The following is a 23,390-nucleotide window of genomic DNA, read 5'->3' as shown; positions in this document are numbered from 1 at the left end:
CAAAAAACAATTTCTCGCTGCGCTTAAATGGTTGGATATAGCTGTGACACTGTCTTTCGCTATGCCCCAAGTTTGACACTATCATGAGGCTCAGCTTTCCCTGGAGTTCCCGCAGGTCGACTTCAACTGGCTGGTATCGAGATTTAGCGGCTGTTGGCGACGGGGGCTATGCAGATAGGACGAATATGACTGGCTGCCTCGCCCTCAACTCCGGCGTCCAGAACACAGAAATAGGACAACCTGCAATCTCGACTGCCCCCACTGACAGAGTGTAGAGGACGCTTGGGGAAAACCTGGGGGGCGACTCCACGTTTTCTGACAAACTCCTAAAAGTCACCGACAGATTTGACCTCTTTACTCGATGCCCAGTTACCAGTATGGACGAAGGAAACACGTCCACATCGTCGTCCGTGACTGCCCGGTCGAATCCGAGATACCCTGCTGAGTGGTTAGACACAACGACTCATCGGGCGAAAAACCAGGATGTTGTTCAATACGTAACGTTCGCCCGTCGGTATTCAGGATACAGAGCTGTGGAACATTTAGAGCCTCATTCCGCCGCCAAAATCCCAAGGCTGTAAAGGGCCATCATGGCGCTCCGTGACATTTGACCTCCTCAGCCACCAGTTCCCTCTTGGAATGTCAGTGGGGCCGCATGGTTTCGTGTCTGTTCTCGTATTTCGAAGCATTCCCGTGCCCCCCTAACTATGGAGTAATGAACTTGTTAATAATGAGTTAGCTGTGCTGCTAAGTCAGTCGCTGACTTATGATTAGTTGCGGAGTAACGATCCTGCTCTCCATGCGTGACCGCAGTGAGGCATCCTGGCTGTTGCCTTGCAAAAGGATACCCTTTTCCCTTCTTCCCATATAACTTGTCGTACTTCCAAAAAAGAAATACCCCTATGCTTGTTGCACCTCTTTAGCGCCTTTGAGCTTTCATACGCCGTCTTCCCCTTTCCTCCATGTGGTTCAGCCATGCACCATCCCTCTGGCTTCCCCACACCACTATACGATGCTCGATTCCACCGTACTTTTCAAGAAAAGATCACTAGCAATAAAAGGTGATAAAAATTATTCCCAAAAAGTCCCGTAAAACCGAGCGATGGATCCCGCAGGCCTCGCGGTTGCACTGGTGGCCGCAGCGACCGAACTCGCTATCAAAGTGAGGGCTTTCAAAAAGCGAATGAATGACCGCCCAACCATAGTCGATGGCTTGCTGGATTACTGTAGAATGGTTAAAGGTGATTCAGAGATGATTGCCGGGCAGGCAGACCGCATCCAAGCAATCACAGATCCATCGTTCCACGGAAGAGGGAGTCCGCTATACGTCCTGTGCACCAGACTACAAGGCCTGACCAGGCTCCTCGGTGAATTTGACGAGGAGCTGGGCGATCTCACCAGATCAAGTGCTACGACTTGGCTAGGAAGAGCGATTCTGCAGATTGACACAGACGATGCACTCCCAAGAATAAGGCACGTTCAGGATAGAATAGAACAGTACCTCTCCAGCATGTTGCGTTCGATGCAATGTATCCAACTTACCCTCCAGTAAGTCTTCATCATGCCCATCCGAACAAGCATTGTAAATAAGACAGTTGCTAATGTTCAAATCAGGGAACCTCCAGTGCCACCTCGGCCACCGAATGCAGCGTCATCCACACCTCCCAACTTTCCGACTCCGCCTCCGTCGCCAGGCCTCAGCGATATCAAAATCCCGCCGGGCGGCAGGAAATTCTCGAATATCTCCAGCCTAAGCCAGACTACAGATATTGAGAGGGCAACTCGGAATCTGGATATTCATCTCGTCGAACGATTGCTGCAGGAAGACGTCACAGGAACTCTTATCCACACGATAGATTCCCATGGACGAACTCTTGTCGATATCGCCGTGTGCCAGGGTAAAAGCACTCACCCATCCCAAGTGCCGCTGGTCAGAATGTTAAAGGAGCGAGGCGTAAAATTCACACTCAAAGACGACCGTCATCGGAGGATGTATCGTGAAATCATGGACACCATCAAACTACAGTCGAGGAAAAAATGGTGACATAAACCATATCATCTACCAGACTCGACCGGTAAACGCAAAATATGCGGTATAGTGTCAACATATCCGTGTCTCGACGCCTCATCGAGGGAGACAGTCCTTGCACGCTTCGGCCAGTACAATGTGTCCGGCTGGAAAGACGACTCCCGTATAACGGTGACCGATTCCACAATGCCCACATGCAGATCTGAATTCCACGGATGTATCCTAAAAATATGCGTTGCAATCGGAATCCGGCGGCAGATATCCTTTTCTCTCCGATTCCCCTTGGTAGAGTCCACTGAGGAGACTATGCCTTGTTTCTGTGGAAATCGTCGGCACCGACGGGACGCAGCATTTGAGTACACATTTCGCTGCACGATAATGCCGGGGTTTGCCTGCGTGTGCGCAATAAAGCGAGAGGATACTCCATCATTCGATTTTGTTAACTTTTCTTTCCCTTTTTTTTTTTTTTTTCCCCTTTTTTGCTGTACAATAATTTTCTCCAAAAGAGTCAACAAAATGTACATATATACACACAAGCACCAACGAATGGCAGAAACAATTTCAAAACTCGCAGGTATTCTGCGCAAAAATCATTCTTTCATAATTCCGAAATAAATACACCTCAGCGTCGAGAGGCATTCGTCCGCCTGGATATGTATATATACAGCCTTTCGGGTATACTTCGGCCAAAACATTCGGCTCCTTCAGTTCCCAAAGGACGTATCTTGCAGGCAGCTGTCGGTGTCCGCCTGACGGTGCAGCCACGGATCAGCGCGGCTTTGGAGGAATTTTGGCCTCTTTTGTGGTGGCATAGCCAGCTCCCAGCATGGACGCTTGGGCTGGACTCCACTAAAACCACGCCTAATGCAGGGTTGGGCAGCAACGGTAAACGGATCCAGCCTCAAGCGGCTCTTTCAGTTTCCGTGCCGAACGGGTAACGGTGAGAACGAAAATGAGATATTTCGCTTCCTCCTTTTTTCTGGGATCGCCCGATATACTTCCCAGATATCTAGTGGACATTTGTCTATCCTCATCATAGCCTTATTTGGGTACGGAGAACCCCGCAGAATATCTCTCATCTCCTGACAACTAAATCACTCCTTATCACCCACTTCTCGCCTTGCTTGACCTCTCTACCTTCATGAAGCAGACATTTATCACCATGACGGTGGAGCAGCGCCATACCAACCTCCAACTCCACGGCGATCGGGTCCATATCAACATTGTTGTCTTTCAAAGGCTTAGATTTTGAGCCATTCTTCTTCGAGGAAAGAACCGGTTCGGGATAGAACACCGTTTCTCCACCTGTGCAGGTAGTCAAATAAATCAGAAGCGTCCAGGTCGTTTTACCTGGGAGAGACCGGTCGGCTAAGGAAGGGAGGTGAAGTGATACCGAGTCATCATCTGCGATCAAGATCCGTCCATTAGCATCTCATTTACCACTCTCGTCCTGTGGACAGGTTAGTTGACTCACAATGCTGTCCAAAAAACTGCCCCTTCGAATACCTATACACCCTGATATTTGGATTCAATCCAAGAACTTCCCCACCCCACAAGTCCTTCCCCTCGGCACTGTCAGCATCTGCCGATTGTCCCGAAACTACCTGGCTCAATGCCGTCTCCTTCCACAATCTCTCTGCAAACACCGGGTCATCAATCTGGAAGCGATCATTCACCCTTACTGCCTCTCCCCTTTTCGGTCGTCCGGGCGTCGTAACCAATGGCAGGGTGGAGAGGAAAGACACGTAGTTCTTGCAGAGGGTGGAAGTAAATAAATTTCTAACAACGTAGATTTGATCTGAAAGGATTGTCTCGAGCGCGAGGTCGGTGGACGGGATCAATGGCTTGAGCAGCGGCCAGTTCGGCGGGGCCGGTTCTTGTCGATGGCTCTTGGTGGGTTCGGAGGACGACTTGGACTTTGGGTTATTAGTAGCTTTGGGCTTAGATTTTGGCGGCATGATTGAGTTTTGTTTGGAGCCCTGGGGGAATCATCCTGGAGGAGAGAGAAAATGTGTTTCTGAAAGATGCATCAAATCGGCTATCGAGGATGGCAACTAGCTAGTTACTTAACTAGTACGGAGTACGGATACAGGAGCTGGTTTTTACCCCGGAATTTTCGCTCCACCCCCCTCCCTCGCCAATAGAGGAGGCAGAATTTCAACTACCTCTTTGCCTACGAAATTTTAATGTGGATCGATGGTTCTGAGAGTTAAATAATGATAGGCTATGATAAATGGACCCAAGAGGGATGCAGCCTGCAGGACTGCGGCGCCCATTAAACTGGAGACGGGACAGGGGAGGACAGGAGAAGAAAAAGGGGACAGGACACCCATATATATTGGCTGATAGCATTTCTTCCTTTAATATATGATGTATGTATTGCATCCAATGCTGCCATAAGTGGAGTAGGGCTTTTCCTTTGACAGTTTTGCTGCTGATAGCATATTTTGTTTTTTGATGCCTGATTGCAGACAAGAGAGTCAAGCAATTTATCTCATGAGAACAGAACCAAACAAGGACAGGGGAGAACATCTGGAGGCACAATAAATAAATAAAAACATTCAGAAAAAAAAAAAAAAAAAAAGGAAAAAAAAGGAGGGTTTATTCGGATGCTTCTAGCTTAGGCTGGCCTTCTGGGACGCCGTACTCCGTCCGTCGCATGATGTCCTCCACAGGGCCCAGTAGTCTCTTGAAGCCATCTCTCCCCAGTTGTGCAACTTTCACATCCGTTTTTGCAATCACACTCGCCTGTCTCGGTTTGTCATCGAGTAAGGCTAGCTCGCCGAAGTAGTCACCTCGTCTGTAGTGCTTAACCGCGCCGTCAATGCCACGTTTATAAGCAGCAGCTTCACCAGATTCAAGGAGATAAAACGCATCGCCCGGATCACCTTCCTCAATAATCGTATGCCCAGCAGGGTGCTTAATCGTGTCCAGAGCATCAGCGATCTTCGAGCGCTCATAAGGTTTTAAAGACGACAGTAGCGGAACCTCCTCCAAGAACGCTTCATACATACGTCGCCGTTTAAAGGCGGAGTCCATCAGGATTCTTCGAAACGTGACACGGTCAAGCGCCCAGACGGTCGATGGCTCGGTCGACACGACCGTGGCCGCCCGAGGAGCATTGTACATAAGAGCGAGTTCGCCGAAGGATCCTCCTGGCCCGATCTCATTAACCTTGCTTCCCATGCCGTTGTGCCCGGGTTGGGCCGATCCCGACGGATGGATGAAGACATCGAAGTGCCCTTGCTCAACAATATAGAAGTAATCTCCAGCATCACCTTGGGTGATGACCTTGATATCCTTAGCCGGAACAGGTTTCTCCACGAGAGCATTCAGAACGGTCTTGAACTGGTCCTCCTCAAGATGAGAGAAGAGAAAGTTCCCAGCAACCGCTGTCTTCAGCCGATCAAGTTGTTCCGGAGGCTTAGGGTGATACGGCGGTGTCCAGGAATCCGAATCGGAGCTGGTAGGGTTCAACGATTCTGCCGACACCGAGGTGCGACGGCCCAGGGCGTAGTGGTTGGGAAATCCGGAGTCGCTCGGGCCCGCTGCCGGTCGGAAAGTACCATGTTCCTGTTCGCCTCTCCCCCCAAACGGATTGGGGCCAAATGCCCCGAATTCCCCAAACGTGCCCACTCCATCACCACTTTGGAATGGACTGAGGACATGGTGTATGTGGGCTCTCTGTCGGGAAACGTCGGTTCTGTGGAACGTCGACGTCGTTGGAGAAGTCACATTCTCATCCTCTTCTACTATTCTGTTGAAGGGTGCCGCTCCGCCACCCGCGTGTCTTTCGCCATGGCCTGCATGGCTTCCGGGAAAGGCATTGGACTCAGACATCACGGTATATGGTATCTGTTCTTTAAGGCGTCAGGACGCCGCTGCCTTCGCGAGGAGGGGTGAAATGCTTGGTACGACTTGGCGGCAGTGCAGTCGAGTACTATTTTTTAAACGCAGCAACTTGGGGAGTAGCCGAGACGGGATACAGAGAGTCCGTGAACGGGATTCCAGGCTGACTAGGAGGAAGGGGGTGGGCGGGAGGTCAGTGGATATTTGGGCGATGGGAGGTTTTTCGAAGAAGAGAGAGGCGAGGCTCACCGAAGTGATGGCATACAGTTGCGGGGATCCTCCTTCCGTCGAGAGTCGCCTGCAATGATGAAAAAGTTGAAGCTTCTGTGGGATCGAGGCTTGAAGAAGGATAGATTATGGTGGTTTCGTCGCCCTTTTTGAATTAATTATTGGATAAAGAGAGGGCGTGGGAGAGAAACAAGGGGTCCTGGTTTCCTTGGAAGCGTTCTAGAAAACAATGTGTGACCCGGGAGGATGATCTGTAACCAGTCTCAAACGGAACGAGGTCCGAATACCGGGAGGCTGAGAGAACTGACAATTAAAGCATAAATTGCTATGTGTAGGTTATGAGGGCAATTGGGTCGAATTGAGGCCGAGAGCTCACAGCAATGGTCATGAGAGAGAGAAAAGTTGTTTGGGGCGGGAGGGGGTATAAGACGAGGGCGAGGAGGGGCCTTGGAGGTGATGATGTATGGGCTGAATTTAGCGGGAGAAGCTTATGTTTGCTTCACGCGCATCCGCAATACGGACACGCTCACTCCCCCAAAGCTGGTTTTCCCTTGACCGCCGCGGGCTATATGTAGGAGCACTTCATCTAAACCAACTCTCGTGACTTGCTGCCTTACGGGTCATTCCTACGATTTATATTCCTTTGGGGGAACAAGAAAGCCTACTCTGCAAGATCACTTCGAGACTTGGGCGATCTGTAGCGGTCAAGGTGCTCAAATGATGCACTCTGATCCTTGTTGCCTGCATTTCTTGTAAGGCTTAACTATTCAACCCATGGGCGGGAAGATTGTGTCCATGTTGCCGGAGGACAGTTGTCACTTATGCAATGGGGACGGGCTGCACCCCAACACCCTCCATTTTTCCTCCAAGCTGCGGGCCAACCTGGCGCCATATCGGCGAGGGTCAGCTGCCAGGCACCCGTCATCAGGAGAACCCGGGGGACAGAACTCGTTTTCTATGCACTCGCAAGGGAGCGTGGTTGGTTGGATGATGGGTGAGTGGCGGAGTGCCCAACTGCTCTGAGCTGTTGCGGGTGCTGCGTGGAAGCTTCCGTTGGGAGCTCCAGAAGTATTCCAGTTGTTTTCTAGAAAACGTCATGGATTGCTTTAGTCGAAATCCACATTTTGGCTGCCGACGGGTGGGCGAGCTAATGATGCGCACCGTTTCATCCCCCCAGTCATCGATAAAATTTTTTCTTCTTTTTCTTATTTTTATTTTTATTTTTAATGGGAAACTTCGGGCAGATTTTTTTTTTTTTTGGGGCGGCCAAGCCAAGTCGGCATGCTTAAGATGTAACGATTTAGGCTTGAAGGAACTAAACTCGGTCAATCAGGTTAACTAAGAGTTAGTTGGCTAGTCATCTACTCCATGCAGAGTAACTAGTTATTTCTCCGTTCAGGGTGTCTTGAATGAGCAACGGAGAATTCTACTCCGCATTCGGTGAGCAAGCGCATTTGGTACAGCTACGAAACTGAGATCCTTATGTATGGTATGTGTGTAGTGTACAAACGGAGTACTAAATGTGATTTTAATTGATGCTTGAAGGCGAATGAAGGCAAGCTTGCGAGCTGTCCGAAGATCCAAGAAGCAACGCTGGTTACCCAAACTGCATCCGTTCCATGGGTAAGTAGCTGCGAGCTTTGTGAGTGGTCACCTTTCCGACAGATCCCAAACAATGGCAAAGGTGGCCATTTTGTGATCAGAAATCGTCATCTGAGTGATGTGAACACCAACCTGAGGTTAAATATCTTTGCCCCGAGCAACCGCCCGGAGCTATTTCCCCCTTGTTCTCTCAAGGGTGATCCCGTTGGACGGAAGCAAAACTGTGGCAAGACTCAGGTGGACCATTGCTTGAAATCCCAACCAACTCCAGAAAAGAAAGAAAAAAAAAAGAAAGAAAGAAAGAAAGAAAGAAAAGAAAAGAAAAGAAAAAGAAAAGAAAAGAAGAAAAGAAAAGCACGCAGCTGTGCGACATCGCCCTTTCCTACCATCATTACCGCAGCGGTCAAGGCCCTACCGTCCATATTCTCTACTCCCTTGCGGTGTACTATCCCCGAGCACCAACCAGACGCCCTCGATCGGTGACGGGAATACGTCCACGGACATAGCCTGTTGCGGCCCCCCTCTTTGTGCCAGCCTTCCAAATACAAGCTTTCTCGGGCTCCTGCGGAGGAGTCGAAGCGCACACCTTGGTCGCCCTGTCACCCCGCTTACTTGACATATACTGGAACGGCACGATTCTCCGACCAACTTTCGCACGCGCCAGCAGGTCGCCCGTTCGTGATATCTATTCTCGAGCTAGGGTGATTCGAGGAAGTAAAGGCGACCGGGGAATCGTACCGTTCAGAGCAAGATTGAACATGGGAGTGTACACGTTTCAGTGGTACGTCAAAGAGGCTGAGACCGGCAAATAATGGTTATTTGAGAACGGAGTGAAGAGCAGAAGACAGTTATGATGGCCCAGAAATTTTACAGGATACCTGTGGTGCTGGATTCTCGATTTGGACCCCTGCACGCCTCTTTGGTAGCACAATGGCCGTATTCCCTCTGAGCCAGTGATGCAAGCTGTCTGCATGAATTAAAGCGTACGGCGTCCTTTGCAAAGGGAAACTAACCTATTCTTCGATCCCGGCAATGTAGGTTGCGCCCGGCGAACGAGGTGTATGTCACCGGAACATTTGATAATTGGAGCCGGAGTGTTAAGCTGGATAAGTCGGCAGATGGCCACTTCAGAAAAGCAGTCGAGCTCCCAGAAAGCAACGAAAAAGTGCTCTACAAGGTATGACTGGCCGGCAAGCCATTCGCTTCTTTGTCCTGTTCTCTCCTTGCCTCCATCTTACCTTCCCCGCTCTCTCCTCGTCTGTCCTCACCCGCCGTTCCCCTCCTTCCGGAAAGGAGCTGGAACCTGCAAAGAGTCATATGATGGTTGCCTTAGAGTTTTGGCTAGCGAGACATCGGGTCGAAACGCAGCATATGGAGGCGCAGGAGGAGAAATGCAGCTGCCTTGGGGCTCGACGTTGCACCCCTCGTTACCGACACAATCCAGGTTGCAGCGCGCATCTCCCTCGGCTCTGCGCGCGTGTCTCTCTGTGTGTGTGTGTGTGGATAGCGTTCTTCGGCCTTCCCTCGTGGCCGCTTGTTGTGCCTGGAGAAACAGCGGTTTCGCTGGCCTGGATTGTGATCAGAACTACGCAGGGTACCCAGCAGCTAACTAACTAAGTAACTAACTACCCCACACTAAAGCGTGTTTTTGCCGCGCGCGCGTCTCTCTACAGTATGCAGTTGGGGCCCGGTACCTTCCAAGCTTGGTGCGCCCATCAGTCCCTGACGTCATACTCTGGTGTGGGAGCCAATCCTGCCTTCCGCATCGGCGCTCTTGCTTTAAAACGTCCCAGGCCCACCCAAATAAGCAAGAACGCAACTGTTGGAAGGGAAGGAGTCCCCCTCGCACTCCGAGCTCCTTTGACCTCGTTCCTACCCCTCCCTTTTATATCTTTTTTTTTTTTTTTTTAATCCCCCACCTGCTTTGGCTTCCGGTGCTGCATCAGATATTTTTTTTTTCTTTTTTTTTTCTTGCAAAGTTGATTTTACTTATCCATCTCTCGTCCAACCGCAGTTCGTCGTCGACGGTCGCTGGACAGTAGATCCCACCGCTCCCCAAGAAGACGACGGGAATCACAACATAAACAGCGTCCTGCTCCCTGATCACATCGACCCTTTCCGTCCTACCACCACCACATCGACGAGTGCCGTCGCGCCAACCGAGAAAGCCGCCACAATGTCTGCGATGACACCGGAGGATACAGCCGGAGGTGTTTTTGAAGAGATGTCGCAAGAATTTTCCGAAACCCACAAATCTGCGGCGCGGAGAGTATCCCAGTCCGAAGAGGCTGGCCCAATGCCGTTCACTATGTCGTCACTTGCCCCGGAGTCTACAACTGTACATCTCGCCAAGGACGTTCCATTAGAACCCAAAGGAAGTGCTCCCGGTGGATTTCCAGAAACGCCCGATGTACAGTCACCGGCAGGGGATGATCAGGCGTTCATCAGCCCTCTTCCGGCCACAGACGGCATCGGCAACCCGATTCACTTGCCACCGGGCCAGAAAGTGCCACATCCATCGAGTTTCACTGACAATACAGTGAATTCTGGCATCAAGACAGATAAAGCTGGATATGAAGGGGATGCCAGCGATCCCACCATGGCGGCCATGGCGACCTCTCATGGCTTCGTTGGTTCTCAGCCTGTCAAGGTCAACCCGCCGACATCCGGTGGTTCTGCCTTCATTCAATCTGCGGCCCCGACCTCGACTACGGCTGCTTTAGCCGCCAATGTTCCTCTAGAAAAGTCCAAAGCATCTGGAACCAAGGATCCCCACCAACCAGCTCCAGATGTGCCAGAAGTTGTAAGAAGATCCCTCAGCGATGCCCACAAAGATCCCGAAGCTGCCTGCAATGAAGAAGCGGTTATGGAAAAGAAGGAGGTCGAGCAAGAGTTGCTTCGAGACGTTAAGCGAGACGAGTCGACCGGTGAACCTGCGCCTGTAATAGCTGCAGGATCGTCCGCAAAGGCTCCAGCTAGCACAGCACCCCTTGCGAAGGGTGAAGCTGGAGATGTGTCGCCAAAGACCAAAGAGCGTGCTGAGGGCTCCACAGCTGCACCGCCTCAACAGCAAACCACAGCAACTGGTCCGACGAAGACGACAGCCCCAGAGACCACTGCGCCGGGGTCGCAGCAAGCTCAGAGCCAACCCTCCGGGACCCAAGCCGAGCAGCCGACGCAGCCAGGACAGACACCGAAAAAGAAAAAGAATCGTCTTAGCGGGTTCTTCTCTAAGTTGAAGGAAAAGTTGAAGTAGATTCATCAGATGCTCGCCCTTGTATCATTTCCCCCCGTTCCTTACAGATGAAAATTGGCGTCTGCTTGTCATACTTCCAATTTGTGAGATCCCTCTTCTCCACCTTCATAAGCCTGTCTGTTTGATCAAGTACATATGCATGTTTGGGATCTAGGTTTCATTAAGATTGTATTTGGTTCACGGGAGGACCTTTTCTATATTTTTGCTTTCGATTGTTCCAGATTCCCCCGTTTTGTCTCACACTTTTGATGTTATCATACATGTAACTTCCCACTTCCAAGCTGGTAATAGCACCTGGTGGTACTCCAGGAAATTGATGTGAAATTCTTCCCTCTAATTTTGCCCCCCCAATCTCTATGGTCCATGGGACCTTTGAAGAAGATTGCATGCTTCTCCAATCAAATTTCTTCTTGCATACCATTTTGATTCGGGGCTGTCACCATGGTGGTGATGAAAACATTTAGAGAAATCAATTGCTGCTGAAGCTGTTCACACCTTCCATGGAAATTATTTGGCGGTGTTGAATTTGTCTAAGAAAGCAGAATAAGGCTGGATTGCGCAGACATTTTATCCCTTGAAAAAACAACAATAGATGGGGAAGACTGATCAAATGTCTCAAAAAATTTTTTGGTGATGTCTCCCAAGTTTTATTAATTGCAAAAAAGCACCTGACCAACAGATGATGGTAATATATATACTATTTACTACCTACGATTGCTAGTGAATTGAATTCATTTGGACCATGTGCACTCGACCCCCCATCACCAGAAACACCATTTGTAGGAACCCAAGAAAGAGATATGAACTGCCTTCCTTTGTATGGGTATCTTTTTGCCTTTTTTTTCTTTTTCTTTTTCTTTTTTTTTCTTTTTTTTTTAGAAAGGAATAGCCTGGCTGATAATTGCGTTCAGTTCAACAGGCATTTGGAGCACACTGCGGGAAGATGATGAAGCAATGGCATATAGTTGTTAGCCACCTGCATTATGAGTTCAGTCTCGTGATGGCTTCAGCACTCACCGCGCGCCAATCTTGGTGGCCCAGCATCCGCAGAACAATGAAGCTGGATAGCATATGATGGCAGAGAGAATCCCTACCGCGAATCCTGTAAATGTTCTAGGTGTCATTCCCCGTGCATGCATAAAAGGAGGAAATGCACCCTCCGTATCGGATGTAGATGATCGGGATAGGGCGGGGGGGGAAGGAGTCCTGACGTACCCAGCGTTGGTCCTACAAATTTACACCGACAAGGATTCTGGTCGGTGCCGCATTGAAAGCAGATGATCGGGAAGGGAATCCAAATCACCATGTTAGCAATATGATATGGAAATTGATCATGGGAAAGATGTGGTCCGTAGGTAAGTGGAGGGTTTTAACGGTAGAGCAACCTTTTTTCTTTTTTATCTTTCCTTTTTTTTCTTTATACTGCCCATTCTTTTTTTTTACTCGGCTTAAGCATGGAAAGGAATTCGAGCTGGGCGGAAACTGTTTTTAACTGGATGACGTTGATTACCAAATTTCCAACCTGAACAAGATCAAGGAAACGATGTCAAGCTTCGGATCCGACTGGGCCAGATGGCTCTCAAAGATGGGTAACCTTGTTACTGAGCAGGGAAATGTTAACTGCTGGGACGAAACGCGAATGGCTTTTCTGATAGACTTTCGTCAGCTGATGTCGAACTTCCTGAATCTCAAAAATAGACAGCCATGGTTATGCGCTGAGGAAACGCACTTGTTCAGGAACCAAGCTGGCTGACGCGTACCGCTGCGCGTTCGCTGCAAAAGGTTCGGCCGGCACCATCGCAAGTCATTCATTCTATGGTGAACCTGGAAAATCAGCGTCAGCGTGTGCGTTCTCAGCAGTTGGCTGCTCCATCCGTAGGTATGGGACGCTTTACATTTCCACGTGGCTCGATTTGTGGCTGATGCACAATGAGCAACCTTGAAAGATACCACCAGTACAGGTATAACTACCCTGCCCAGCGTTATATAACTACAATACAACTGCAAAACCCGCCTCTCTCACATTTTACATATGTATTTTTAGTCTCAAGTCTTTGTGCACGACCCATCACACACCTGATTGGAAGGCCGGGGTCGGGGAATCTTGTTTCCAGCACGCGGAATGGTGGCTCATCTGTGGCTCGGAACGGAAACAAGCCTCAGAGCCAAGAGAGGGGGGAACCGACCGTCAAGGAACTGCTGTGGTGCAATTTGTGGCTCAACCCACCAGCGAACAACGAAACGACATGTGGCTGGGGAGCCGGGATTGGGCCCGGGATAACGACAGCCCTGGGACAGGGTCCGGAGCAGGCATCGGAGTTTGCAACAATGCAACCTCTTTGACCCTCTCCTAGCGGGAAGCAGACGAACTCTCCCAGATATTTTCCTCTACGAAGCAGACCACTTAGCATAGAAGGGGGGAACGGGGTAAGAAATTTTTCGTTTTGTCCATTCTTTAGATACTTTTTGTGGATCTTCATTTCCCGAGAGCAGAATTTCATTGGGACGATGCGGACGGATTTTCCCCTCAACCTACCAGAATTGACGTCTTCTTCGTCGACTAACCCGGATTAGTCCTCAGCCCTGCAGGGCCCAGGACGAGATTGGGTTAGGGCGCAGAATTCTATCGCAATGCTAAAATCAACACCCCTGTATCACGAACCACAACAGAGAGTTATGGTGCATATATAGACTCCAGCCGGGCCCGCGGCGGGCACATGAGCACCTACACGCCCACGTGCTTGTCTTCCTTTTGAGGTCGTCGGCTCTTGCAAATATCTTTGAATATATTGTTTGCCTTTACTCTTGCCTTAGCTAGTTAGTTAACTGTTTGTTTGTCAATCTCTCAGTGCAAAGTTACGTACTTTGTCTATGTTGAAGAGTGTGTCTTCCCGCCCTCCGTCTAAGAGAGCTTTTTTTTTTTTTTAACTACCCCTCAACCGACTTGTCAGCGAAATACCGGGGACAATCATTGCTAATTCTTCTTCAACAGCCGTGCCTGTCACCCAACACTGTTGTGGAAAGCCTTCAATCCAATATTCGTTACAAGTCCCTGAGAGTATATCCAGCTATATATTTCTCCTCAATTACCGTCGTTATCAGGGTGGCTATCAAAACAATTTCCTAACTCACTGTTCTCGTGTTTTGTTAGAGCACATTCCCGTCACGGCAGACGTCAAGTCGGGCCTTCCAAGAAAAAGTTAACTGTGAAGTGGGAAAAAAAAAAAAAAAAAAAAGATCTCGCTTCTAGCCCACCTCGGTCCTCGGGATCCTTTTGATCTTCTTTCTGGTTCATCTTTCCCTCGTCTTCTTCTTACGGCACACAAACAAATTTTTCTTTCGACTGAGAGAGCCTCCTCTTTTTTCATCTTCCAAAAGTCTAGAGACTCCAAAATGGGTCTTGTAAGCCGGCTGCTCCCACTGGCTATGCTATTCCTTTTCCTTGCAATTATTGGATTCCTGGGCCTGGTAGTGTACAACATCGTTATGGACGTGAAGGCGCAGACGAAGAAGCACATGGAGAAGAACAACGTGATGTTCTCGAAGGACGGAGTAACTGTGGAGTTAAAGGAGCTAAACGATGAAGAGTACAAGGACAGAACTCAAAGGTATGTGTGTATGGCTTGCAGCTTTTCAAAAAGGGTGATCAAGATCAAAATTGACTCAGGGTATTAGCGTCCTTGTCGACGTTTGGAATCACGGCGCTCTGCCTGATATGAAGTACCACTGGCGACGGAAGACGCCGAGCAACAACCACGGAAAATAAAGTCCGATAAACAATTCGAATCAGTGGGCTTTTCGGTTACGAAATTTTTTCCCCCGTCCTCGATGCTATTGACATCCTGGTCATCCACGTTTGTGCGCAATATGTTAGGGGGCCAAATCAACCACTACATAGTATGCTTTCGGCGACACCAATCCATGTCCAATATCCACGCTAATTTGCGGCATCCACCACGTATGGGTCAGTGCTAACCCACGATAGGCCATCGGGTGAAGGGGTTTAGGGGTGTGTAATGATACCACAGCATGTTCCCTTGCTTTCAGAGTAAACTGAACTGCCTGGAATGCAATGGATCTAGTTTCAAAGTCGTTGCTGACACAATAGTGTATCTGCTTTGTGCTCACCTAAACATCATGGTCTGATGGATATTTTTTTTCTTTTTCTTTTTCTTTTTCTTTTTCTTTTCTTTTCTTTTTGGTACATTGAGAATGGAGGGTTTTCTATTCTGAAAAAAAGCTCAGATACTCGACACTATTCGATGGCACTTGGTTTGTCAGAGAACAAGTCTCATTGTCATGGAGATTTCGCTACCCATCAGAGTAACATCGACAGCGACACTCCAGGCGCAGAAGGATAGTGCACAATGCATGATGCTCAATGAGCTACTACATGAAATCTGCAGTGCATGTTAACTGACAGTTACCCCAACATGAATGATTTTGTTTTCATTCTTTGTAGCTACCAGCAAGCTATAAATGCAAGAGGTTGCTTTTTCTTTTTCTTTTTTTTCTTTTCTTCTGTTTTTCTTTGGTTGAGGAACTCCTTGTCGCGCAGCTGACTGTTTTAACGCGAATATTTGTGTAACCCCGCAAATTGTCAGCTGTGAAATCGCGACAATGCAGATCCTGGGGTGAGTCCCAGCGGAGAACTCCAGGAAGCTGCTGATCGAGTAAACCCCCCCTTTTCTTTTTTTTGGTGTATCTCTTAGAATATCTCGTTCTGTGTGAGCGGCACGATACCCACCTATCTGGGAAAAAAAAAAAAAAAAAAAAAAAAAAAAAAAAAAAAAAGGAAAGAAAATTTAGACATGAAAAGACTCGACGAGCATGCCGATAGCTCATGCTTTCCCCGGGGAATTCTCGACGCGTTTTCGGCCGCTGGCATCACTCCTGCTCGGTTATTCGCAGTGTGTGCCCTTAGAGCCTAGACTGTTTACCCGAAGGATGAGCCTGTGGGCCACATATCGACCCACGCTGCCAGCACCGTGCCCATATGAGAACAATTCCTTTTTTTTTTTTTTTTTTTTTTTGGTGTCGGCCAGTGTGATCGATTGTTGACGCTCGTATGACGCTGGGCGCAACTGACTATCCCGTCGTCAAGTTTCGCGTGTTCTATCGCATTGTGCTTGGGTGATCGAGTGATATGAATGAATATACAGAGGAAGCTACCTGATGGATGGTCGGAGCGCGTAGAGCAAAAGGCGGAATAGTTGCCGCTGCCAGACTTCGGCGCTCACCCACCGCAGATCTGCAAAAAAAAAAAAAAAAGGCCCGCCCTGTGTTTTTGAAGCCTTTCACCCCCCGCGCCAAGAGTCTTGGCCGGAGTTGTGCTTTCCGAGAAGAGCTTAAGCCCATCAAGCAAACGCCTGGCCCTTGGTGGGGTGGCGCTTTCCTTGGCAAATCCAAAAACGGGGGGATCGACAAAATCCCCACTTGGAAGCCGCCGTTTGAACATGTCCCAAGTAGGTAGGTACAGTACATACATACATTATTGGGGTCAGGCGCGACCTTTAATCGCTTCCTACCCTGCGTGACTGCCGCACCGGGCAGCGACTTCGGCATCTCCCGCCGGCCCAACTGCAGGTGCGCAGCGTCCACGTTGGGCGGCGATTCGAGACAAGCCGGGTCTCAGCGGATCCAAGGAAGGAAAAGCCTGCAGCATGGTATGTACATAGGATTTATTCGGGGGGAAGAAGGAGAATAGTGGCGTTCGCACGGGGTCGACGATCTTGACTCGGGTCCTTTTCCCACATTTATCCCGTGCTGGAACCGCTGTTGGAGAGCGCAAAAAGGGTGGATGGAGGTACAGTAACTCCAGGGCGTGCGTGGCCTGATGATATGGAACTATGTGTGTGCCACCCGGGCGACCGTTGGCCCGCACAACCATCCCTGAGGTCGCCCATCGGCTCGTGCGGATAGCCGTGGTAAACGGCAAAGTTCGCTGACGACCGACCCTGGGTGTCCCGCCGCTCTTTCCCCTCAGTGGCCTGTTCCCAGGCATGTCGATCCCAGCGAGTGTATGTGTGTGTGTGTGTGTGTGTTTTGTGGGAATCGCGAACAGATCCCAACGCCAATGACGTCCTGTGGTGGCACATAGTTACTCCTCTGTGTGGCACCGTACGCCCATCTTTGCCTGCTATATATCCGCGGATCCTCACGCGTAATCTCGACTTTGTGGGCTTCTTTTCTGGACCTGACTTCTTCTTCGTCTCTTCCCTCAATTACCGAGTCACCGTCTGTCGGTCCATTTTCTTATAATAAAAATAATATAAAAGAATGCCAGACAACGAGCCTGCAGAACCAATCGCGAAAGGCACCCTGGCCACGGCGAAACAATGCTGGGGTGACCTCTTCAGGTGGAAGATGCGCGTTGAAACGACCAACGAACTTGGCGAAACCCGCACCGAATGGCAGTCCCCGGGACCCCTAAAGAACCCCATAAGCATGGTCGCCGAGCTCTCTGCGAAGAACTGGCTTTATTTCCTCGTCGGACTCTTCTCTTGGCTGGCCGATGCTTTCGACTTCCATGCCCTGTCGATCCAGACCGTGAAGCTGTCCAAGTACTACAACCAGTCGAAGACGTCCATCACCACTGCCATCACACTAACCCTTCTCCTTCGCTCCGTCGGTGCTGCGGTGTTCGGCATGGCTGGCGACCGATGGGGCCGCAAGTGGCCTATGGTGTTCAACATGATTGTCTTGGGCATTCTCCAGATCGCTACCATCTACAGCGCGACATTCTCGCAGTTTTTGGCCGTGCGAAGCCTGTTCGGCCTCTTCATGGGAGGCGTGTATGGAAACGCTATCGCTATGGCCCTCGAAAACTGCCCCGTCCAGGCGCGTGGTCTCATGTCCGGTATCCTCCAGCAGGGGTATTCGATGGGCTATATCTTTGCCGCCTGTGCGAATCTCGGCGTCGGAGGCAGCGTCAACTCGTGGAAGATTGTGTTTTGGATCGGTGCCGGGCTCTCGTTCCTTGCTGGAATCATTCGTGTCTTCCTCCCTGAATCGAGGCAGTTTATCGAAGCCAGGAAGGCTGGGAAGAGAGGCACCACGGCCAACGCGTTCTGGGCAGACACAAAGCGGATGTTGAGAGAGGAATGGCGCATCGTTATCTACTGCACTTTTTTGATGACTTGGTTCAATTACTTCAGCCACACCTCTCAGGATAGCTACACAACTTTCATGCTTACTCAAAAAGCTCTAAACAACGCTGCTGCCAGCCGGGCAAGCATTCTTATGAAAACTGGAGCCAGTGTGGGTGGGACGATCATCGGATATGTTTCCCAGTGGTTTGGTCGCCGCCGATCGATTATTGTTTCGGCTCTAATGAGTGGCATCCTCATCCCGGCCTGGATTCTTCCTCACGGAGAACGCGGTCTTTCTGCATCGGGATTCTTCCTGCAATTTTTTGTTCAGGGTGCCTGGGGTGTTATCCCCATACACCTCAACGAGCTTTCTCCGCCGGCGTTCCGGTCTAGTTTCCCTGGCCTCACTTACCAGCTCGGAAACATGATCTCATCTCCTTCTGCGCAGATCGTCAACGCCATTGCAGAATCGATCAGTATTAGGGGCGCCAACGGCCAACCGGCTCCTGCATACGGACCGACTATGGGCGTTGCCACGGCGATTATTGCGATTGGTATCGCTGTGACCACCGCATTTGGGCCTGAGAAGAGAGGTCGGAAATTTGAATTGGCCCGTGCTGCTGGTGCCGTTGACTACCCTACACTGAAGGATATCGAGGCTAGCGCTGAAAAGACGGAGGAGAGAGAGTCCCGTGATGGGGCGAAGATAGAGCTTAACTGAAGAATTTAGCGTTGGAATCTGTGTGTCGCGTCTCGTGAAAAGCGATGCTTGGATGGGGCTAGTTTCGCGGCGTGTAGCTATCTCTAGTTAGATTTTTGTCTTCCGCGGCTGGTTGGATAATGAGAGCTGTGCTCATAACAGAAGACAAAAAATTAATGACTCTTTAATGACACTCCAATTTACATAGATTGCTTGTGTGTGTAAGTGTGTATGGATGGGTTGGGGGGGAGGAGAGGAGTTGGGTGATGTTGTTTCATAGAAGGATGGAAAGGTTCATAACTTTTGACTAATCTTGCACGCGATACTGAATGCAGTTTGCCGTGCTCTGTACTCATAAAGACTCTACCCAGGAAACAAATGCTTTTCTGGGATTATTTTTCCTCCCTGTGTCTGAAAATGTCGAGTAGGATCTTTGGGCGGGGGGGGAAGAAAAAGCAGGCTGGGTAATATCAGAGAAAATTGGGCTAAAATGCAGAGTATGCAGTTCCCTCTTGTTGCTTTTAGCAACGGAGGGCCAGTTCCGAACATGCACAAGTCCACCTGATGTCCTAAGCTTTAACGGGTAAGCGAGCTACATATGCAAGAATAGCCTCGACTTCTTAGAACCAAAAGCTTCGATTCGCTGATTTCTTGGGGTAAGACTGAGATTCCCCGGGAGAAAGATTTTTGTCTGGTCAAACAGGGGAAAGGAAGATCTGGGGGTGGCTGTGCTAAAGCCAAGCAAAGTTAAAAAAGACATCAGCCAAAAAAACCTCTCGTGATGTCACAATGTCCTTTCATCTTCAGTTGGATGCTTCCCCTCTAGTGAAAAAGACGTGGTTTGTTGTTTTGCCGGTGGGGGATGACTCTCAAAAAGCAGAAAGATCGGTGCAGGGCTTTGGAAGTAGGGTGTCCGCCCTGGAAGTGATGACCAAGATACCCGAGATCCTGCGGCAGAACATGGATTGATGTCAGAAGAGCCAAGGTGCAGATGTCAACAGTTTTTTCCATTCAGGCTGCTATCTGAGATATTTGCTCAAGACGGATCATCGAGTGCCCAAGGCTGCTCTCTCTGCCCCTTTAAGCGAGATGTGAGGATGAAGGCAGGTATACGCTCGTCTTCTTCCTCCTCCTCACCCCACCATTGCCCAACCGCCTGCGCCTTTTCAATCGTCATAGGCTTCCTCCCATGCCTGGTCGAATTCTTCTTGTGCTTCTTGAAGCTCTCTTCTCTTTTCCGCCAGTGTCGCAAATTCGTCCTCGTCTACCTCTCGTTCGTCGTCAGATGAGCTCGAGTCACCTACAAAAAGCGTTTTAGCGCATTTGAATCTGCCAGCTGCTTAAAAGGGAGAATAGGGCTCTTTCTCCTACCCATTTCATGAGCGATAAGAGCACCGCCCAGTGCACCGACAGCCAAACCTCCGACACCCGCTGCGACCAAGGCCCCAGTTCCGTGTCCTTCTTTCTTTTTCTTTTCCTTTTTCTCCTCCACGACTGTCGTCGTTTCGGCACTTAGGTCGGGGTATCCAGGCGCGCCACCACCACTATAGGCATTTACAGGTGGAGTCGGGTATGGACCCTGTTGAGGAGGCGCTGAGAAATCGGGTGCATCTCGGTCACCGACTTGTTCGACGTACCAGCGGCGAACGTTACTATCCCAATGGGCTGTCCACCCCGGCGGCATTGGCGGCGGAGGTCCTTGAGGGGGAGGTGAGGCTGCGGGAGGTTCCCATTGAGAGCGACCGGTGGCTTGCTCGATGTAATACCATCTCTGGTAGTTTTGATCCCACTGCGAAACCCACCCTGGAGGCAGTGAGGGTGCCCCTTCGGGGGGTGCTGGGCCTTGAGGTGGAGGTGGTTGTTGGCCGTAATACGACATGATTTCTGGAATGACTAATACGAAACGGGGGGAAGGGGGAGGGGGAGCGAGGGGAGCAACGCAACGGCAGGGATGGGCGGATGATGGGAGAGAAAAAAAAAAGAACTCCCAGAGACTTATGGGGACGAAGCGTATTTATATTTGGACACGAGGCACGTCAGCTTGACGGAAACGAAGAGTGTGTGCTTTCCCAAAAGTTCTCCGAGTCCAAGTCGAAAAACTTCCGGCATTATACCCCTCCAACGCTTCGATTTCCCCCCCTCCATGCAACCCCGACATCGTCACCCCAGCATGAGAAATGTGTGTGCATGTTTCTAGATATGGACCGTTGGACTGTCGGAGCCCGTTTGACCCATTGCACCGCCACAGGTGATTGGATCGCGGTAAGGTTTAGCGGCTTGGGGCGAAGAGGCTAAGGGCCACACTAGCCACATGTCGCCTGGTCGTTGGCTCAACACGGCATGTGCCACAGTTCCAAGGAGCCACAACATTAGCGCCCTTGGCATCAGGCCTTGTCATAGGGCTCGACCGACGGCTTCCGGTGCAGGGGTTCGGAAACTGTGTGGGAAAGGCATATTATTCTAGTGTACGGAGTACGGAGTACGTCTCAAAAATTGTGACTTATGTGTTGACGCTACGGCTGGGATTTATGCCTCACTCCCTCAAGGTATATACATACAGACTGCGATTATGGACCCACCAATTCGTTTCGAATGCAAGTTGAGCCGATCTGATAAATGATATTGGTTGGTGGATGCCGTCGTTTTGCTCTCGAATTCTACATATATATATGGGGTATGGAGACCAGGTGAGATGTCGACGAGGGATAGGTGAGCTGAAAAATGCTAGGATGCAAACCAGCCTTGTTGGGCATGCCGCGCCGCCTTCTCCGACACTATCCCGCAGAAGCGTGGGAACACACCTCGAAAAGGAATCCGTTCCTATTTATGACCCCGCAATGATAGCAGTCCGAAATAGTTGGTATTGTCATTATGTAATGCCATTAGCGAGAGGGTTTTACGCGTCTTCCGCTCTCGCTGTGAGCCTCTCGATCTGGACCTTGCATACTAATTCCGGCCGCCAGTGGTTACGGTTGCGGGCCGTTACGCTTTGCCACATTCAGCAACACTTCATTCACACGTGACCTGTTTGAGAATTCAAGACCTAGGAGACTAGGGAGTATGCTTGGGCTTATTCTGCGTCGATAGGGATCCTTTTATCGCCTCCCGCACTTGCGGAAATATCCCACCCCAACAGGTTCAAAGTCATGATAGCTCACGCCTGCAGGTCCTCACCTATCCCCGAAAATCATCGCTACTCTACCATGGATTCGAGACCACTATGAGGTAGGGTCTATGAACTGTGAAAAGGCAAGCTTGGCGCAGGGAATTGCTATGACCCTCCAGTGTATGGAGTGTAAACACTTACATTCAACCCTTACCTTCTTGTGCGTCTGGTGGAAAAACTAAATATTCCGTTATCCTTTTTGGAGCGATTGCTTGATTCTACCGACTTAGCAGGGCCGTCCACAGAGGGCAGCTGGGTTGGAAGCACAATATTCCCTCGCGTTCCCCTAATATTCTGGCGACTATCTATTCTTTTTTTGTCGGGGAACTACGCTAGCAAGCTCGGTACGCGTACGGAGAAAAGTCTCCTTTCCTGAGTATTTCTCCTCGTTTCCGGTTCCTCTTCCAACCCAATCACATCCAACCGTTCTCAACTCTGTTCAATCCTGCGTTGTGGACATTCGACCGTGTTCCCCCAGGATTACTATGTAAACAACGTTGGAAATTTCAGAAAAACCGGTTCTTCAACGAGAGTTAAAACCGCCAAAAAATTATCCCAGCATTTCTTCCACACAATAGCGTTGCTAACATCCAAGAGACTGATGACTAATCCTGACGTAACCGGTGAACTCATCCCGTCGCGAGCTTTCCTTGGAAAGGAGGAAAAGGCAGCTCCCCAGCTCGTGGTTCTCGCCCAACGTGCTTCGATCAGCACGGGCGAGCCACATGGAAGCGGGAAGCTTGATATTCCTTGGATCGCGCGGACATCCGATCTAACATGATTTACGAAAAGCCGTCCGAGTCTGGGATACCTGTGGGGGGGGGAACAAAACTCTTTTCAGGGATGATTGGGAAGGATTCCGGGAGGGTGTATTCCCATTATTATTTTGCCAGATAGGGAATTTTTTCGCAATAAATAGCGACCTGTTTAACTTGTGCTGGAGAGAAAGTGATGAACAATTTTCTTTTTTCCCTTTTTTTTTTTTTTTTTGGAGGGTTCTTGTTCTCTCCCACTCCCAGAGCAGAGCCGGGCCCAAAAAAAAAAGAAAAAGGAAAAAAGGGAAAAGAGAGAGGGGGTCCAGGAAGCTGACGGAGCAAAGGGAAGATGTGGGGAACTTGAAGCCTAAAAATCTTGGGATCTTGCACAATATTTTCCTGTTTTTGCTTGTGCTCCTTTCTACGTATGATAATGAAAAGTAGAAGACTGTACAAAGGCCGTAGAAGCCTGTAGTGCTGCTTAATGTAGAGGCCCTCACATCAGCGAAATTGAGTTGTTATTGGCCTCAATGTTATTATTATTCTACACCAAAGGTCCTCTTTCACAAGGGCATCAAGTGTATTTTGGACAAAGTCAGTCATGTGGAGTGTCTCCAGTCGTCGCAAAGGAATAGGCTCCCCTTACGTCGGCGATTATCGAAGGTTGGAAAAAAAAAGAAAAAGAGCAAGAAAGAAAAAAAAAAAAAAAAATCA

General features: G+C 49.7%; 12 protein-coding genes across 13 annotated transcripts; 8 read left to right on the top strand and 4 right to left on the bottom strand.

Moving 5' to 3' along the window:
• Positions 1-83: 83 nt before the first annotated feature.
• On the top strand, positions 84-581 carry CIMG_03964 (uncharacterized protein; the record flags this gene model as incomplete). Its single annotated transcript, XM_001244522.2, has 2 exons — positions 84-215; positions 276-581. 2 exons carry the CDS (start codon positions 84-86, stop codon positions 579-581), a joined length of 438 nt encoding a protein of 145 aa, XP_001244523.2.
• A 521-nt stretch (positions 582-1,102) lies between these two features.
• On the top strand, positions 1,103-2,629 carry CIMG_03963 (uncharacterized protein; the record flags this gene model as incomplete). The annotated part of the gene is made up of 2 exons (XM_001244521.2): positions 1,103-1,548; positions 1,615-2,629. 2 exons carry the CDS (start codon positions 1,103-1,105, stop codon positions 2,042-2,044), a joined length of 876 nt encoding a protein of 291 aa, XP_001244522.1. The 3' UTR covers positions 2,045-2,629.
• CIMG_03962 (uncharacterized protein) lies at positions 2,403-4,066 on the bottom strand. The gene is made up of 2 exons (XM_001244520.2): positions 3,504-4,066; positions 2,403-3,433 (listed from the first exon to the last, which is right to left on the bottom strand). The coding sequence occupies exons 1-2, from the start codon at positions 3,985-3,987 to the stop codon at positions 3,105-3,107; spliced, it is 813 nt and encodes a 270-aa protein (XP_001244521.2). The 5' UTR covers positions 3,988-4,066; the 3' UTR covers positions 2,403-3,104.
• Positions 4,067-4,348: 282 nt separating this feature from the next.
• Positions 4,349-6,493, bottom strand: CIMG_03961. Of its 2 annotated transcripts, XM_004446362.1 has the most exons (3): positions 6,128-6,469; positions 5,948-6,041; positions 4,349-5,884 (listed from the first exon to the last, which is right to left on the bottom strand). In XM_004446362.1, the coding sequence occupies exons 1-3, from the start codon at positions 6,139-6,141 to the stop codon at positions 4,631-4,633; spliced, it is 1,362 nt and encodes a 453-aa protein (XP_004446419.1). In that variant the 5' UTR covers positions 6,142-6,469; the 3' UTR covers positions 4,349-4,630. The 2 variants fall into 2 exon arrangements, with proteins under 2 accessions (XP_004446419.1, XP_004446420.1); XM_004446363.1 differs by having other exon boundaries at positions 4,349-6,041; positions 6,128-6,493.
• A 239-nt stretch (positions 6,494-6,732) lies between these two features.
• Positions 6,733-7,641, top strand: CIMG_13752 (uncharacterized protein). Its single transcript, XM_004446361.1, has one exon. The coding sequence runs from the start codon at positions 6,881-6,883 to the stop codon at positions 7,127-7,129; it is 249 nt and encodes an 82-aa protein (XP_004446418.1). The 5' UTR covers positions 6,733-6,880; the 3' UTR covers positions 7,130-7,641.
• An 825-nt stretch (positions 7,642-8,466) lies between these two features.
• CIMG_03960 (uncharacterized protein) lies at positions 8,467-11,719 on the top strand (the record flags this gene model as incomplete). Its single annotated transcript, XM_001244518.2, has 5 exons — positions 8,467-8,489; positions 8,747-8,885; positions 9,054-9,203; positions 9,350-9,529; positions 9,723-11,719. 5 exons carry the CDS (start codon positions 8,467-8,469, stop codon positions 10,962-10,964), a joined length of 1,734 nt encoding a protein of 577 aa, XP_001244519.2. The 3' UTR covers positions 10,965-11,719.
• Positions 11,720-12,297: 578 nt separating this feature from the next.
• CIMG_03959 (uncharacterized protein) lies at positions 12,298-13,318 on the top strand (the record flags this gene model as incomplete). Its single annotated transcript, XM_001244517.2, has 4 exons — positions 12,298-12,319; positions 12,496-12,553; positions 12,710-12,839; positions 13,079-13,318. The coding sequence occupies 4 exons, from the start codon at positions 12,298-12,300 to the stop codon at positions 13,316-13,318; spliced, it is 450 nt and encodes a 149-aa protein (XP_001244518.2).
• Positions 13,319-14,357: 1,039 nt separating this feature from the next.
• Positions 14,358-14,730, top strand: CIMG_03958 (uncharacterized protein; the record flags this gene model as incomplete). Its single annotated transcript, XM_001244516.1, has 2 exons — positions 14,358-14,572; positions 14,640-14,730. The coding sequence occupies 2 exons, from the start codon at positions 14,358-14,360 to the stop codon at positions 14,728-14,730; spliced, it is 306 nt and encodes a 101-aa protein (XP_001244517.1).
• Positions 14,731-16,488: 1,758 nt separating this feature from the next.
• On the bottom strand, positions 16,489-16,968 carry CIMG_03957 (uncharacterized protein; the record flags this gene model as incomplete). The annotated part of the gene is made up of 1 exon (XM_001244515.1): positions 16,489-16,968. The coding sequence occupies one exon, from the start codon at positions 16,966-16,968 to the stop codon at positions 16,489-16,491; it is 480 nt and encodes a 159-aa protein (XP_001244516.1).
• A 275-nt stretch (positions 16,969-17,243) lies between these two features.
• CIMG_03956 (sialate:H+ symporter (SHS) family MFS transporter) lies at positions 17,244-18,776 on the top strand (the record flags this gene model as incomplete). The annotated part of the gene is made up of 1 exon (XM_001244514.1): positions 17,244-18,776. One exon carries the CDS (start codon positions 17,244-17,246, stop codon positions 18,774-18,776), a length of 1,533 nt encoding a protein of 510 aa, XP_001244515.1.
• A 964-nt stretch (positions 18,777-19,740) lies between these two features.
• Positions 19,741-20,765, bottom strand: CIMG_03955 (uncharacterized protein). The gene is made up of 2 exons (XM_001244513.2): positions 20,127-20,765; positions 19,741-20,055 (listed from the first exon to the last, which is right to left on the bottom strand). The coding sequence occupies exons 1-2, from the start codon at positions 20,632-20,634 to the stop codon at positions 19,922-19,924; spliced, it is 642 nt and encodes a 213-aa protein (XP_001244514.1). The 5' UTR covers positions 20,635-20,765; the 3' UTR covers positions 19,741-19,921.
• Positions 20,766-21,418: 653 nt separating this feature from the next.
• CIMG_03954 (uncharacterized protein) lies at positions 21,419-22,448 on the top strand. The gene is made up of 2 exons (XM_001244512.2): positions 21,419-21,429; positions 21,484-22,448. The coding sequence occupies exons 1-2, from the start codon at positions 21,425-21,427 to the stop codon at positions 21,776-21,778; spliced, it is 300 nt and encodes a 99-aa protein (XP_001244513.2). The 5' UTR covers positions 21,419-21,424; the 3' UTR covers positions 21,779-22,448.
• Positions 22,449-23,390: the final 942 nt, after the last annotated feature.

The sequence above is a fragment of the Coccidioides immitis genome (genome assembly GCF_000149335.2).
Source record: "Coccidioides immitis RS genomic scaffold supercont3.6, whole genome shotgun sequence".
In the NCBI taxonomy this organism is placed as follows: Eukaryota; Fungi; Ascomycota; class Eurotiomycetes; order Onygenales; family Onygenaceae; genus Coccidioides; species Coccidioides immitis.
The sequence above is the reverse complement of the archived record's forward strand: the minus strand, read 5'-3'. Positions and strand labels throughout refer to the sequence as shown.

Excerpts from the sequence above, each read along its gene's own strand:
- CIMG_03962 (XM_001244520.2), bottom strand. The coding sequence starts at position 3,987 with ATGCCGCCAAAATCTAAGCCCAAAGCTACTAATAACCCAAAGTCCAAG. Across the intron at positions 3,434-3,503 it reads GCAGTTTTTTGGACAGCATT|ATGATGACTCGGTATCACTT; the intron begins GTGAGTCAACTA and ends TCTTGATCGCAG.
- CIMG_03961 (XM_004446362.1), bottom strand. Across the intron at positions 5,885-5,947 it reads CTCGACTGCACTGCCGCCAA|ATACCATATACCGTGATGTC; the intron begins GTCGTACCAAGC and ends CTTAAAGAACAG.
- CIMG_13752 (XM_004446361.1), top strand. The coding sequence starts at position 6,881 with ATGGGCGGGAAGATTGTGTCCATGTTGCCGGAGGACAGTTGTCACTTA.
- CIMG_03955 (XM_001244513.2), bottom strand. The coding sequence starts at position 20,634 with ATGTCGTATTACGGCCAACAACCACCTCCACCTCAAGGCCCAGCACCC. Across the intron at positions 20,056-20,126 it reads TCTTATCGCTCATGAAATGG|GTGACTCGAGCTCATCTGAC; the intron begins GTAGGAGAAAGA and ends CGCTTTTTGTAG.